A 12,255-nucleotide genomic window follows, 5' to 3' on the forward strand; every position below is an offset into this window, starting at 1 on the left:
TGGGGGCCGCAGAAGGAGCTTTGGGGCCCACATCGGCAGGCTGGGGACCTCCGGCCGGTGCCCCGGGGATATGGATCCCCCGGTGGGGGTCCCGACCACCGGTCTGGCGGATCGCCACACCACTCTCATCAAGGGTCGTCAGTCGGGCCAGCACCGCCGACCGCAACCCTGGATTGTCGCAGAGTGGCGAAATACCCTGGGGAGGTATCAAGGTTTTGGGGATAAAAGCCTCACCCGTGATCCCCCTCACCAAAATTTCCAACTGCTCCCAGGACAAGTCAGTCCCAGGCTTGTGCTAGATCCTACCAATGTCGCTAGGGCCGGTAAACCAGCAACACAGACGCAGGGCCTCCCCTGCAGCGGCATGACCCAACGCTTCAGGAAATCACCGAGTACGTGCATCGAGGTCAGGCCACCAACCGCCAGTTCCTTAATCCTATCCAGGACGGGCCCGAACTCCAGCGCGAGGCACGGTTTTACCCTCCATTGCTTCCGGTCAAGTCTGGGCCCGTCACTCGGAAGGGCAAGGCGGTCGTTGACCTCAGCACTGGCGACCACCTAGTCATTTCGCCAGTTCTCCCACCTCGCGCCGCCAAGGGAGGTGATGTAGGTCACTGTTGGATCTGACCTCGTCTGGAAGTAGTAGGCCCCAAGGTGGTCTTTGCCCTTCCTAGACCTCACCTGTACAAAAAAACTGGCGGAAGAGGGAAGTGCAGGCTGCCACTCCCACGAACATCTCACAGAAATGGACAAAGATGGCCACCTGGAGGATGGAGTGGGGCATGAGATGCTGGAGTTGAAGTCCGAACTCCTCCAGTAGCAGCAGGAAGAACGGCGAAATCGGCAGCGCCAACCCGCAGAAGAGATAGGAAACGAAGAGCACAAACTCCCCGGCAGCGAGATCGTCGAGGGGAGTAGTGTCGGCCCGGATCCTCCCGGTGAGCGCCGACGTGCCCCATCCGAGCAGACGGCGCACCGTGTCGAGCGCCTCCTCAGTCTGGAAGTGATCGGGACGAACCAGCATGGCCATGGCAACCACGGCGGCGGAAGACTGGGGAGCACGAACGCGGAGAAGCGTGGAGGGCTCGGAGGCGAAAGGGCGGAGCAGTTGGGGGAAGTGCGAAAGTGAAACCACTACGCGCGGAGAACCCCTTTTTCAAGAAAAGGCTCCCCACGCACCCTGGAAAAATCCGCCTCACGCGCACCTAGCGCCCGAACAACTCAGTCACTATCATGGGGGCCCGGACCCACGAGTCGCGTAGCTGGGACGCCGGTTTCCATGCGCGGAAGGAGCAAAACCGCCGTGCACGCTCCCACGCCTCCTCGGGGCCGCTGCCGGAGGATATTTTTAACATAGGCAGGACCAACAGGGCATCCCACGCACGCGTGGCATGGCCAAACCGCCATGCGTGGGGGCCACGCACCAGCCAGCCGAGAGGACGGGCACGACGGTTGGTGTGACCAATAGCAGACTGACAACATGTGTGTGCTGGGTTAATACAGCACGCGCTAAGGAGATGCCTCGATCACCGGCAATGTTGTGCTTACACAGGATATAGGTTTTGGCCCCACCTGCAGGCTCGCACCCTCCCCTGAGGTGGGCCCGGGGGCCACTGTCGGTACCTTGGAACAAAGGTACCCCTTGTTACAAGATGAAGGCGCTGCGCCGGCGGAGAAGTCTCTGGTTGCACGGAGAACAGTTCTCCGCGGCGCCACATCAGCCGCCCTGGGGTCACCACGTGGTCAAGGAAAGGGACGTGCTCCAGGATACACGCAGTAGGTCCGGACCTACTACAAGGAAAGCACCGGACCCCCGTACGTGACGGGCGGACGTCCGGGATGAGTCTCGGACCCTTCTGAGTGGGGTTCGGACTAATCACCGTCGGGTCCCGGGATCCTGGGACCTGGAATACCCGGACCCTACCCTGGAAGGGGTCCGGGGACGACATGTGTCCAGACCCAGCTTGGTGCGATCCTGTCCACGCAACATTCCTATTCCCTGGTCAGGTGGAGACCTGGTACAGTCAAGCGGCCTACTATGACGTAAGCATGCGGGATGGACCTGACGTAAGGCCGCTAGGCCACGCTGCCCCTGCATTTATTGTGGAAAGGACGCGTCGTCTGACTACCCCACTGACAGGCGATGTGCCCCTTCAGCATTTAATGCGCCCTGTCCACTCAACTGGCAGGCGGTGCCTAAGCCATCCTACAGGCAGCGTGTCAGGCTATTCCTGTTGGCCAACAGTACACCTACACCATGGCATGCGCCGCACCCATCATGACTCGCGCGTTACCGAGGGTGCTGCAACATGATATCAATACAGAACGTACTACGGATATCATGACGCATGGAGATTACACGGGCTGGGCAAGCAGTAGTTCCATCCTTCCATTTGTCTCTGCGCCCGCGTGTCGGGGCTCAGAACCTTTGTACATGCCCCCTTGAACTATAAAAGGGGAGGCATGCGGACAGGCTCACTTAGACCCAAGAGACTCTAGACAACGCAAGCTCTCAGGCAATACATCACACAATGGAGTAGGGTATTACGCTCCGGCGGCCCGAACCACTCTAAATCCTTGTGTGTTCTTGTGTTCTTCCCATTTTCCAACTAACAAGCAAAACGCTTAGGCCCCTCCTCATCTTAGGATTTAGGGCGGGTGCACTCCACCACCCGGCCGGAGATTTCCTCTCCGACAGTGTCACTGGTGCAAATGTACATTGAGTGATGTGTCTACTAGTGGTATTGGTCATTTGCTTAGGCATCAACGTGATTGCAAAGTTAAGCTTGCTAAGCAGGGCAAGTAGTCAGTCCTTAAGTTTAACCCTGATGGTTATGAGCGTAACTGGGATTACTGTCCTGGTTGTGCTAGAATTCAGATGTGTAGGTTGATTGCTATCCTTGATCTTCCTCTTAATTTTGCTGAGTCACCTACTTTTGAAGAGTATATTAGACTATCTCATAATCATGTCTTTAAAAAGGTATCTAGACAAACCACATCTAGAGACTTTGTTAAGTTCTTTACTGATCAGCGTACGAAAGTTGTTGAATGCTTGCAATCTGTTACTTCTATTGCAATTACGTCTAATATTTGGAGTGGTAATGCTAAGGAGGACTATCTTAGTGTGGTTGCTCATTATGTTTCTAAGGACTGGCTATTAGAAAAGAGAGTAATTGGGCTTAGACTAATTGAAACATCTCACACTGGTGAGAACATTGTTGAGTGGGTTATGACTGTGCTCGAGGATTATGGAGTAGTTAATAAAGTTTTTTCTATCACTTTGGACAATGCCTCTTCCAATTCTAAGGCAATGGAGAGGCTTAGTCCATTATTGTCTGGTTATGTTGGTACTTTATTCTTGCATCAACGTTGTGCTTGTCATATTATAAACTTGATTGTGAAGTGTGGCTTGAAAAGGCTAAACCCTTATTCCTTGATTCATTTAGAACTGCAATAGTTTTCTTGAATGCTTCTAATCAACGCATTGCTGCATTTAAGGGCTACTGTGTTGCTATGAATGTGCGCCCTCGTAAGTTTGGCATTGACATGGCTGTGAGATGGAATTCTACATATCTTATGCTTAAGCATTTAGTTCCTTACAAGAAAACCTTTGGTGGGCTAGTTGTTTTAGGGTTTTTGTTTTACGGTTTTTGTGCTGTTTGTTTTAGGTTGTTTTGCTAAAATATAGTTGTGTTTTTACAGACTCTAGCCGACACGGGCTACTAAATAGGCCGTGTTATTTGGGCCGGTCCGGCACAGTCGAGCCTATACCGTGCCGTGCTCGGAAAGAGGTATGGGCCCGTTGAACGACACGGCACGGCCCGGTTAAGTGGTCGGGCCTAAACGTGCCGGGCCGAGTCGGGCTCGGGTTGGACCGTGCCACCCGTTGAACATCTATACTCAACGCAAACATCTTCTGGATTCGAGAAGCAGCATCACTTGGGTATTTCAATCGCTCGCATTGCATACAATTCTGTAGTTCTCAGTTGAGACAATTGTATCACAATTCAATCTGAGGATTTCTTCCGTTCCGTGCCGGCTAGCAAACCTCAATATACTGGAAAGGTACATTTCATTGATGTATATCTATATGGGGCTATACTCGCAACTCACAACTATAAGCTGCACACACTTACCGAAGTACTTCTATAATGCATTAGATCTATTAAGCTTAAAATGAATAACAGATACATTTGAAGTCAAACTACCGGACTAATACACAAACATATCGTGTTTTGCTTCATCTCTGCGTGATGTATAATGATATCCGTGAGCGCCCTCCACGTGGCATATGAAGATATGTTTTTCCAGGTTTCAGCTTGTGACTGGTGCCGCGTTGAATGAGCTATACTTGCTGTACAGATAAAAAAAACAGCTGTTCACACCCATACCATTTCATAATCTGCAAAGATAACATCAAAATAAGAGGTAAGCATATTAGCAGGCACAGATCATGGGAATTTTTGCACTCCTTGAGAAAAAGAAGAGAAACCACTACCTTTTTTTTGGTGCTGGATTTTTGCACCAAGAACCTGAATCATCACACAGCATTGTTCCCAGAATTTGGATCGTGCCCTTGCTGAGCGTCATCGTTGTCATTTCCACCATCATTTCCAGATTCTTGGTGCTGTGCAGCATTGGCAGCCTGCTGAGCCAAACGCTGATTCCTCCTAGCTCTCCACCTCAAATACTCTACTAGTAGAGAGTTCGTACTAATAGCAATACCAAACCCAGTGAATGAGGAGAGTAAGACTGCAAGGACTGGATTCACTTTCAACTGAATGTAATCACAAGACAACAATCAGTGCCACACAAACATTTATCTGCAATAGATGTCACCCAAGTCGAGTTTCGTACCACATTGTAGAAGATATGAGCAAACAGGATAACGATAGCAAACTGGAATGAAGCATACGCCCATAGATAGCTCTTCGACACTGTTGGAACAAAGAAAAGATGGGTTTTAGTTGAAGTGAGAATAAAACTTCACTAAATAACATAAATTCAACCATAAGAAAACAGGTGAAATTTAGGTTTTTCGAACATATTAGAGAGCTGTGATTCTATTATATTAAGAAGAAAAAGGGTATAATAAATTCCAAATAATGAAGAAACAAACAACCACCTCAACACACATGCCCACACATGCTCACACAGAACACAAACAAGGGGCGAACCACCAAGGACTGCAAGTGCTTATTATAACAGTATGAAAGGAAAGGGACGAGGGTACGGTTAATCACCCATAGTTGATGCTATCATTGAAGAAAGGAGGCCTAACACACACGAGAAAGGCAACGAAATTGCCAGTGCACGTGACTGCAAATCAGTAACCTGTTCAACGAAAGTACATGTCACAAAAGAATGGAGAGAAAAGTAATGTTGAACATTCAAATGTACTAGTAAATGAGGTAAGCAACGGCAACAAACCAGGAGTTGTTCCAAGAAACAGAAGTACGCAAGCATGCTAACCATCACCAGAATTGGAATGTCCTGCCAAAATCTGTCAGAAACTGAAGTCAGAGTGTAACGAGCATGCAAACCCATCAAGAAATAAAACAAAAACAGTGAAGATGTCATAGGTCCATCAATGTAGCATGATAGAACCAATCTACTCTCTCTCTCTCTCTCAACTATCTTTGACTTATGCTATTTTTTCGGACAAGGCTAATCTTACCTGTATTGTTGAGCTGCTCTCTGCTGAGCAGCATTTGCTACCCGCCTGTTTGCAGTTTGAGTTGGTATTCTCAGTAACATCACTGGCAGATTCTGAACTTCTTGTTTACAGACATCACATATCTTGTTTCCCTTGATGCTAAACCATTTGACAGCACAGTCTTGGTGTGCAAGTGCAAGTTCTCCTTTGCAGCTGCACTCCATTTTAAGTGTTTCACCTCCTTCGTTGAGTTCAACAAAACAAATTCTGCAGACTGCCTCTTCTTCAGGAATATCTTCGCCTCCATCTTCAGGGACTGTCAGGTACTCAACAATGCACTTACATGAGCCATGGTGCTTTTATGAAGCAAGATTCAATTTGGGTAGTTATCATAGTACTATAGAGGACTGTAAGAGTTTATACCATCGATTGTTTCTTCAATTATATCGCTTGATGTGGTTGCTTCGACTGGGACAGGTCTTGGGGTTGTTGGAATCACACGGATGACACCTAATGAATCTGCCCTCCTCAAACTTCTGTTTTTGCGATTTCCAGGTACTGAAAGTGAGCGCCTAATTTTTGCTTCAACTCCTTCATTCTGCTAGTAGTGTAAATAAAATCTTAATGCACTGGTAGTAGACTATTTATGGGCACAGCTTAGCAGAAAAAATATATGTACTTACAGTTGTAGTTGGCAGGGTATCTAATTGATTTGGAGGAGATGCAGCCTTGTCAGTAGTTCCTACAGGCGTTACTGGAAGAGAATGGGTCCTTTTTGCCGATAATGAGTTAATGACCTTTCTAAAAGAAAATGATCTTGCTGTGCTTGGATTATCCTGCTGCCCTTCAGATGACGTCCCAGGATTTAGAAGGACCACTCGATCACCTTCCTGGGCTGAACTCCTTGCTCTGAAACTGTGCTGAGGATTCATGTTCTTGATAGATGATTTTGTTCTCGTCGAATTAGGTCTCGGTGGCAAACCCACTCTCGTTGAACTGGGGCTGCAGGATATAGTAACTCTTGTCGATGAAGGTATATTGGTATCCAAGGTCCTAGCTGGTATTTGCAAAGAAAGGTTTGGCCTTCGCGAATTATGCCCAGGTGTAGTTTGGCCATTGCCATCCTGAACCGGTGCCTACACAGTCAAGTAAACAATACATCCAGAAACCATGGTCAAATAAACCAGATAAAGCTTGGTAAATGAGTGACGCAAAAAAGAGGAACCCCCATCACTTCCATGAAAGAGGGGCTTCATTTACCCATGATACCTCATCAAGCTTTATGAACAAATGGAGTGACAATATCCCGTATGTCCGCCGGAGTCTAAATTTACATGTCGACAAAAGAAAGTAAACTCAAAAGGAACGAAACTGAAACAGGCCATTAAATCCTCTTTTGATTTCCCCAATTCTATTCATAATGTCTGGCCGCGGCACAATCACATGGACATGCCGTAAATTAAAAATGCTAGTTCTTTAAGGTGTAACCTAGAGAATTCATGCGGTATAAGATTCTGAATCTGGCCTGGTATTACATTACTCAGAAGACGTTGAGCTAAATATGCACGCAATTGAATTCTACAGCTATACTTGTGGTGACATAATCACAGAGTTACCCAGTACACGGAAATAAAGAAAACTGATACAATACAGCAGTTTCATCAGAAAGGTAAAGGGCCTCAAAATAGAATCTAATCCAATTTTAGCTCATGTGACATGTGACACAGTGGTAGTACAAGGAGTCCAGTTAGGAAAAGAAGAGCAATTAATCACTGCCGAGGGAAAACTGCCGGATGAAGCAAAGCAGGAAATATTCGATCTTCTGGTCCTAATCTAGTTTGCCAAAAAATAAAAATAAAAAGAAAACCGAAGCGCAAAAGAGCAGAACAAAGATTCTCCCAGCTCAGCCACAATTCACCAGCAAAGGTCGCATCTTTGGAGTTGTAGCTAATCTAAGATCCAATTTAAATCCAATCAGATGAGAACAAGTAGGTGGTAATCGGTGGCGCGTAGTCTTCGCACGGGAATCAAGAAATTGGCAGAGCATGAGCCAAAACTGTACGAGAAATGGAGGGGGCAAATCTCAGGGGAGTAGGGCAAAGCAGGGCGTACGAATCTCACCGCTCGATCACCGGAGTACGGGGACGGTCCCTCGGCGCTCTCCATGAAGGATTCGATGAGCTCGAGGAAGAGCCGCAAGAATCCAGGGAGGGTGGGCAAGTGGTGTCGAAGTTCTTGGGCAGCAGCTCAGGGGAAGCGGTCCGGGAGCTGAAGGGCGCTTTTGCAAAGGCCAGTTTGTTGCCCGGGTCCATACTTTATCCTATTTACACCCTCCGTCTTAAAACAGTTGATATTGCAGATTTTCGAAAAATCAATTATTTTAAATTTTAACCATCTCTATTATATAAAGCATCGGTTTCATGGCCGTCCCGCGTCACCATTTTTCTTCCTGCTTAATAAAAAATGGAATAAAATTATACACAAATAAGAATTGAACTTTGATTGTTAAGACAACTTATATAATATACAAAAACTGTAGTAATGCATGGACTTATATACATATATATACACACACGTGCACATATCAATATTTATTTATAGTGCATAGTTAGTATTATTAGATAGATCTTTAAATTTTGTGTATAAATTTATATAGAGATATAAATGTTGCTAATAGTTTTTTTTATAAATCTAGTCAAATTTAGAAAATTTGGACCTATATAAATATTATAGCAATAACTATTGTAGAACAAAGTGAGTAGTCCTCTAGAGGTGAAGGAATGGTTAGATATTTGGAGGGATATCTAAAGGGAAAAATATTTGGTGGAAGACCACCTTAGTCCAGTTTGAACTCTTCTTTTACCTCCATTTTTTCCTGGACTATGAGACTAGACATTCACCCCAAATACCACTCGTTTTGAAAACGATTCAAACTTTGCCTTCATCTTCCATTCCACCATTACTAGATTTCTTTAGATTGGTTGAAATCGAGTTTTTTCTAACTTTGAGCAATATTTTTAACATATACATTGTAGACTAATGCACTATTAAGAAGTAAGTCAACGGGTCTTACAGAACTAACATGTTATTGATGTTGGTATATTTTCATATAAATTTGGTTAAGGTTTTAAAAAATAACTTTGAAAATATAAATGGCCTATATTTTAAAAGGAGGAAACATAATGTTGTTGGGGTTGAGCTCGTTCGAGTCGGTCAAGAGACTGAGTCGGACACTATCTCGCACTTTTATCGGGGTGCAACAATCTTATGGTTGTGATTCCTTACATACTGCATATATAAACAAAGAAGGTTGGCATATGAACCAACGTTCATTGTAGCCTCCTCTCTTATACAACACCTGTGTCACACCCGGATTTCGGGGGCACTAAGATCCGGGCGTGAACATAATCACCAAGTGTGTTGGGACCAAGTCTCACACATATGATAAATCATGGTACAGAAACGAATGTCACATCATTTATATATAATAGAGTCCTGTACAAAATAGTTAAATAATTATATCATATAAAGACAGCGATCCGGCAACCCAAAGTTGACTGGGAGACGGCGGCCTAGACCTCTCACGAACTCATCATAGCATCCTCCATACGCATCATCCTGTGGTACCTGTTCTTGACCTGTGGGAGTGTGAGACAGCAAGGGTGAGCTCACATACGTTCATCGCTCAACAAGTTGTGGGGAATAATGTGCATGAACTCGCCAAAGGTGGGAGCTCATGTGAAGTGTAAGGCTTACCAAAGAGGATGGCTAAAGCTGAGTATTGCTTTTAAAGTTGGTCAAAAATTTATTAGCAGTTACTAAGTGTAAGTAGATACCAACCCAAATAAGTAATAGATCAAAATTGGTAACAACACCCGCGATGCAATGCATATGACAAATTAAGTTTGGTTCCATAAATTAATCATGTGAGGGTCCGAGCCGCTCATGACCGTGAGCACGGCTAATATACCAGTTTTACACTCTTCAGAGGTTGCACATCTTTACCCACAAGTCATGTTACACATCTGTCAAGGGGTCATGAATCCCATACACCTCTACCAAGGAAGCGAGGAAGGGTAACACTACGAGGCCTTTACAAAGTTCCACTAGCTTCAGAAAACCTGCTACAGTTTCTAGGAAGTCCTAATACAGGGATCCCTCGTCTGACCGCCATCGCAGCAAAATCAACCCGAGGATCTCCCTACACTAACCACTCCCCTACTGCCCTTGCCCCTTTCGGGTAAGGTAGTCCTCCACTAACTTTCCTAATTAGTCAGCCAAGGGCGTCCCATACCACCCTTGTGGTAGCACTATTTTCCCGGGTGGTTCCCCATGTTCCAATTAACAATATAATCTTATCATGAAAAATAATTAAACAACAACATAATTGGAACATGATCATAATGAAACATTAGTTTCCAAAACCAGATAGATAAATAGCAAAACTACCCAATAATTCATCTGTTTGCAAGGTAGGGGATAAACAATGCTAGGGAAACCTATTAGGTCCCATCAAATTAACTTGAACATGTCACAGTGATTAATAGTGAACATTATTAGGTAAAAAGGAGTGGTCAAGGGCATAACTTGCCTGAGACTCAAGATTCCAGGTACCAGGATGATCTTCAGATTCTCGTGATCTCACCGCTATTCGCAACCATACAAACAAACATGGTACAGGAAAAAATAACATTACACCAAACATAAGCACAAGATGCATAATCATAATCTACGCATTGCTACGAGATCGTGGGTTTGAGAACTACTAAATTCGGAGTTACCGTCAAAGAGTTATGATTTTATGAAGTTTCTAGTGATAGATATACAACCAATTGAGTGCATCATTTTAGCCATAGGTTTCATGATAAAATAAGGTTACTAGATGAAGAACAAGATTAGTACAAGATTAATGCAACTGGAACGGATCAATTCGAAGTTACAATGAATTAAACAAGTTTCTGACATTATTTTTATACAAAAAATCATTTTCTAAATTAATTCTTACCAATTAACCGAGACCAAGGTATTTGGCCTCAATTTTAAATAAGTTCTGGGTCACTTTTGTAAATGCTAGGACCCCACAGTAATGATTTTACCCATAACCTGGACGGCGGGTTGTTTTCCATGTTCTTCAGGGTCTCTTTCACAAAACACGCTAGCCGAAGGGGTATGGCAAACTGTGTGCCGTCAGATCGAGAATCAGGGGCTCGGATTAGAAGACCACACATCTGAACCGGTACGGACTTAGGACCGTTCGATCCCGATCTGACGCCCTTGCTTAGATCACCCGAATCATTACCCCGCGCCAAATCTCATTCGTCCATCCGAAAACCGATGGCCGAGGTATCCCCATCCATGGATCTAATCTTGGCCACTACATTAAAGATCGACGGTGCTGGTGCTTCTTCTCCCCCCAACAAGTCTGCGGCAACCGCGACATTAGCCACGACGGCGGCAACATCGGTGAACCCTAGTTCTTCGCCTAGGGACACTATCCCCGAGCCCGCTAGCGTTGATGTGATGCAGACATGATGATGAAAACGAGGATGGATGACTTACCGGTAGTGGCGCCGAAGACCCCCCCCCGGCCACGGAACCAGACAATCCGCGGCGAAACCCAGTCGACAACGAGCAATTCACCCTCACCCGATGAAGGTCTCGGATCAATACGACGATGCACACCATGCGCGAGCACACACGAAGCTCCCACACCACCTGTCGGGACCAGAATGACGGCGTAGAACCAAATTGCCAGCGACGGCAGATAGCCCTCCACCAATGTCGACAATGGCGCCCACCACCCAGGTGCATTCAAGTGCGTCAGGGGCGTGGGGCATCGGCATTTATATGCCCAGCCAGAGGACCAGATGGCCCCGGGCAATAGCTTGGCGAGATCCGCGCGAGCAACGGAGTTCCCGGTTCCGAGTCCGACGCCGCGCGCTGTGGGAGATAACCTGGCCAGTAGGTCCTATGCGCCAGCGACTGAGACGGAGTGGTCTGTGCGCCTGTTTGACCGACGGATGGGGCCCCCATGTCGACGCCAGGGAGTGAGTTGTGCACGCGCGAGACAAGAGGTGGCAATGCGGCCCCATCAGTCAGCAAGCGCGAGCGTATAGGGGAGATGGGCTGCACGGAGAAAGTTAATGGGCCAAACGCAGTTCCGCCCAAGCAGTTTACTCTCTTCTTTTTCTATTTCTTTTTATTTTCCAATTCAAATTTCAAAGGTTTAAATTCAATTTAAACTCTTGTTTTGAACTCAAGATTTCCAATTGTCTAATACCATCCTAATGGGAATATAAACTATACTGTTTACAATTTTATTCTTCTTTCCTTATTTAATTCTAGCAATAATAGATGATTCTATTACAAATTTCTTTTCTCATTTTCTATTTTATGTTTTCATTTAAAATTTTGAGGTCAAGTTTAAATTATGATTCCTTATTTCAATAAAATGCTTCACCACAAATTCATAAGTATGAGATGCCCACTCTTTCATATGACTATTTTAATATCTTTAATTGATTATGAACAGGAAATGTCCTACTAAATTCCAAAGGTTTCAAAAATTCTAGAAACACTATCCTAGATATTTTATTTCT

General features: G+C 45.5%; 1 protein-coding gene across 5 annotated transcripts; it reads right to left on the bottom strand.

Annotated features, from left to right (window-relative positions):
* Positions 1-3,944: 3,944 nt before the first annotated feature.
* Positions 3,945-11,645, bottom strand: LOC100304255 (RING/U-box superfamily protein). Of its 5 annotated transcripts, XM_008645673.4 has the most exons (10): positions 11,216-11,645; positions 7,778-10,303; positions 6,340-6,792; positions 6,080-6,257; positions 5,678-5,972; positions 5,431-5,503; positions 5,244-5,334; positions 4,858-4,937; positions 4,499-4,777; positions 3,945-4,402 (listed from the first exon to the last, which is right to left on the bottom strand). In XM_008645673.4, the coding sequence occupies exons 2-9, from the start codon at positions 7,820-7,822 to the stop codon at positions 4,541-4,543; spliced, it is 1,452 nt and encodes a 483-aa protein (XP_008643895.1). In that variant the 5' UTR covers positions 7,823-10,303; positions 11,216-11,645; the 3' UTR covers positions 3,945-4,402; positions 4,499-4,540. The 5 variants fall into 5 exon arrangements, 3 of the variants coding, with proteins under 3 accessions (XP_008643895.1, XP_020409022.1, NP_001159170.1); XR_002269441.2 differs by lacking the exon at positions 11,216-11,645 and having other exon boundaries at positions 4,499-4,712; positions 6,080-6,254; positions 7,778-7,963; XR_002269440.3 differs by lacking the exon at positions 11,216-11,645 and having other exon boundaries at positions 4,499-4,712; positions 7,778-7,963.
* Between the last annotated feature and the right edge of the window lie 610 nt (positions 11,646-12,255).

Source organism: Zea mays, chromosome 5 (assembly GCF_902167145.1).
Source record: "Zea mays cultivar B73 chromosome 5, Zm-B73-REFERENCE-NAM-5.0, whole genome shotgun sequence".
Taxonomy (NCBI): Eukaryota; Viridiplantae; Streptophyta; class Magnoliopsida; order Poales; family Poaceae; genus Zea; species Zea mays.

Coding starts and splice junctions, on each gene's coding strand:
- LOC100304255 (XM_008645673.4), bottom strand. CDS start 7,822: ATGGAGAGCGCCGAGGGACCGTCCCCGTACTCCGGTGATCGAGCG. Junction 5,504..5,677: donor AGAGCAGCTCAACAATACAG/GTAAGATTAGCC, acceptor AGTTTCTGACAG/ATTTTGGCAGGACATTCCAA. Junction 4,778..4,857: donor CTCATATCTTCTACAATGTG/GTACGAAACTCG, acceptor GATTACATTCAG/TTGAAAGTGAATCCAGTCCT.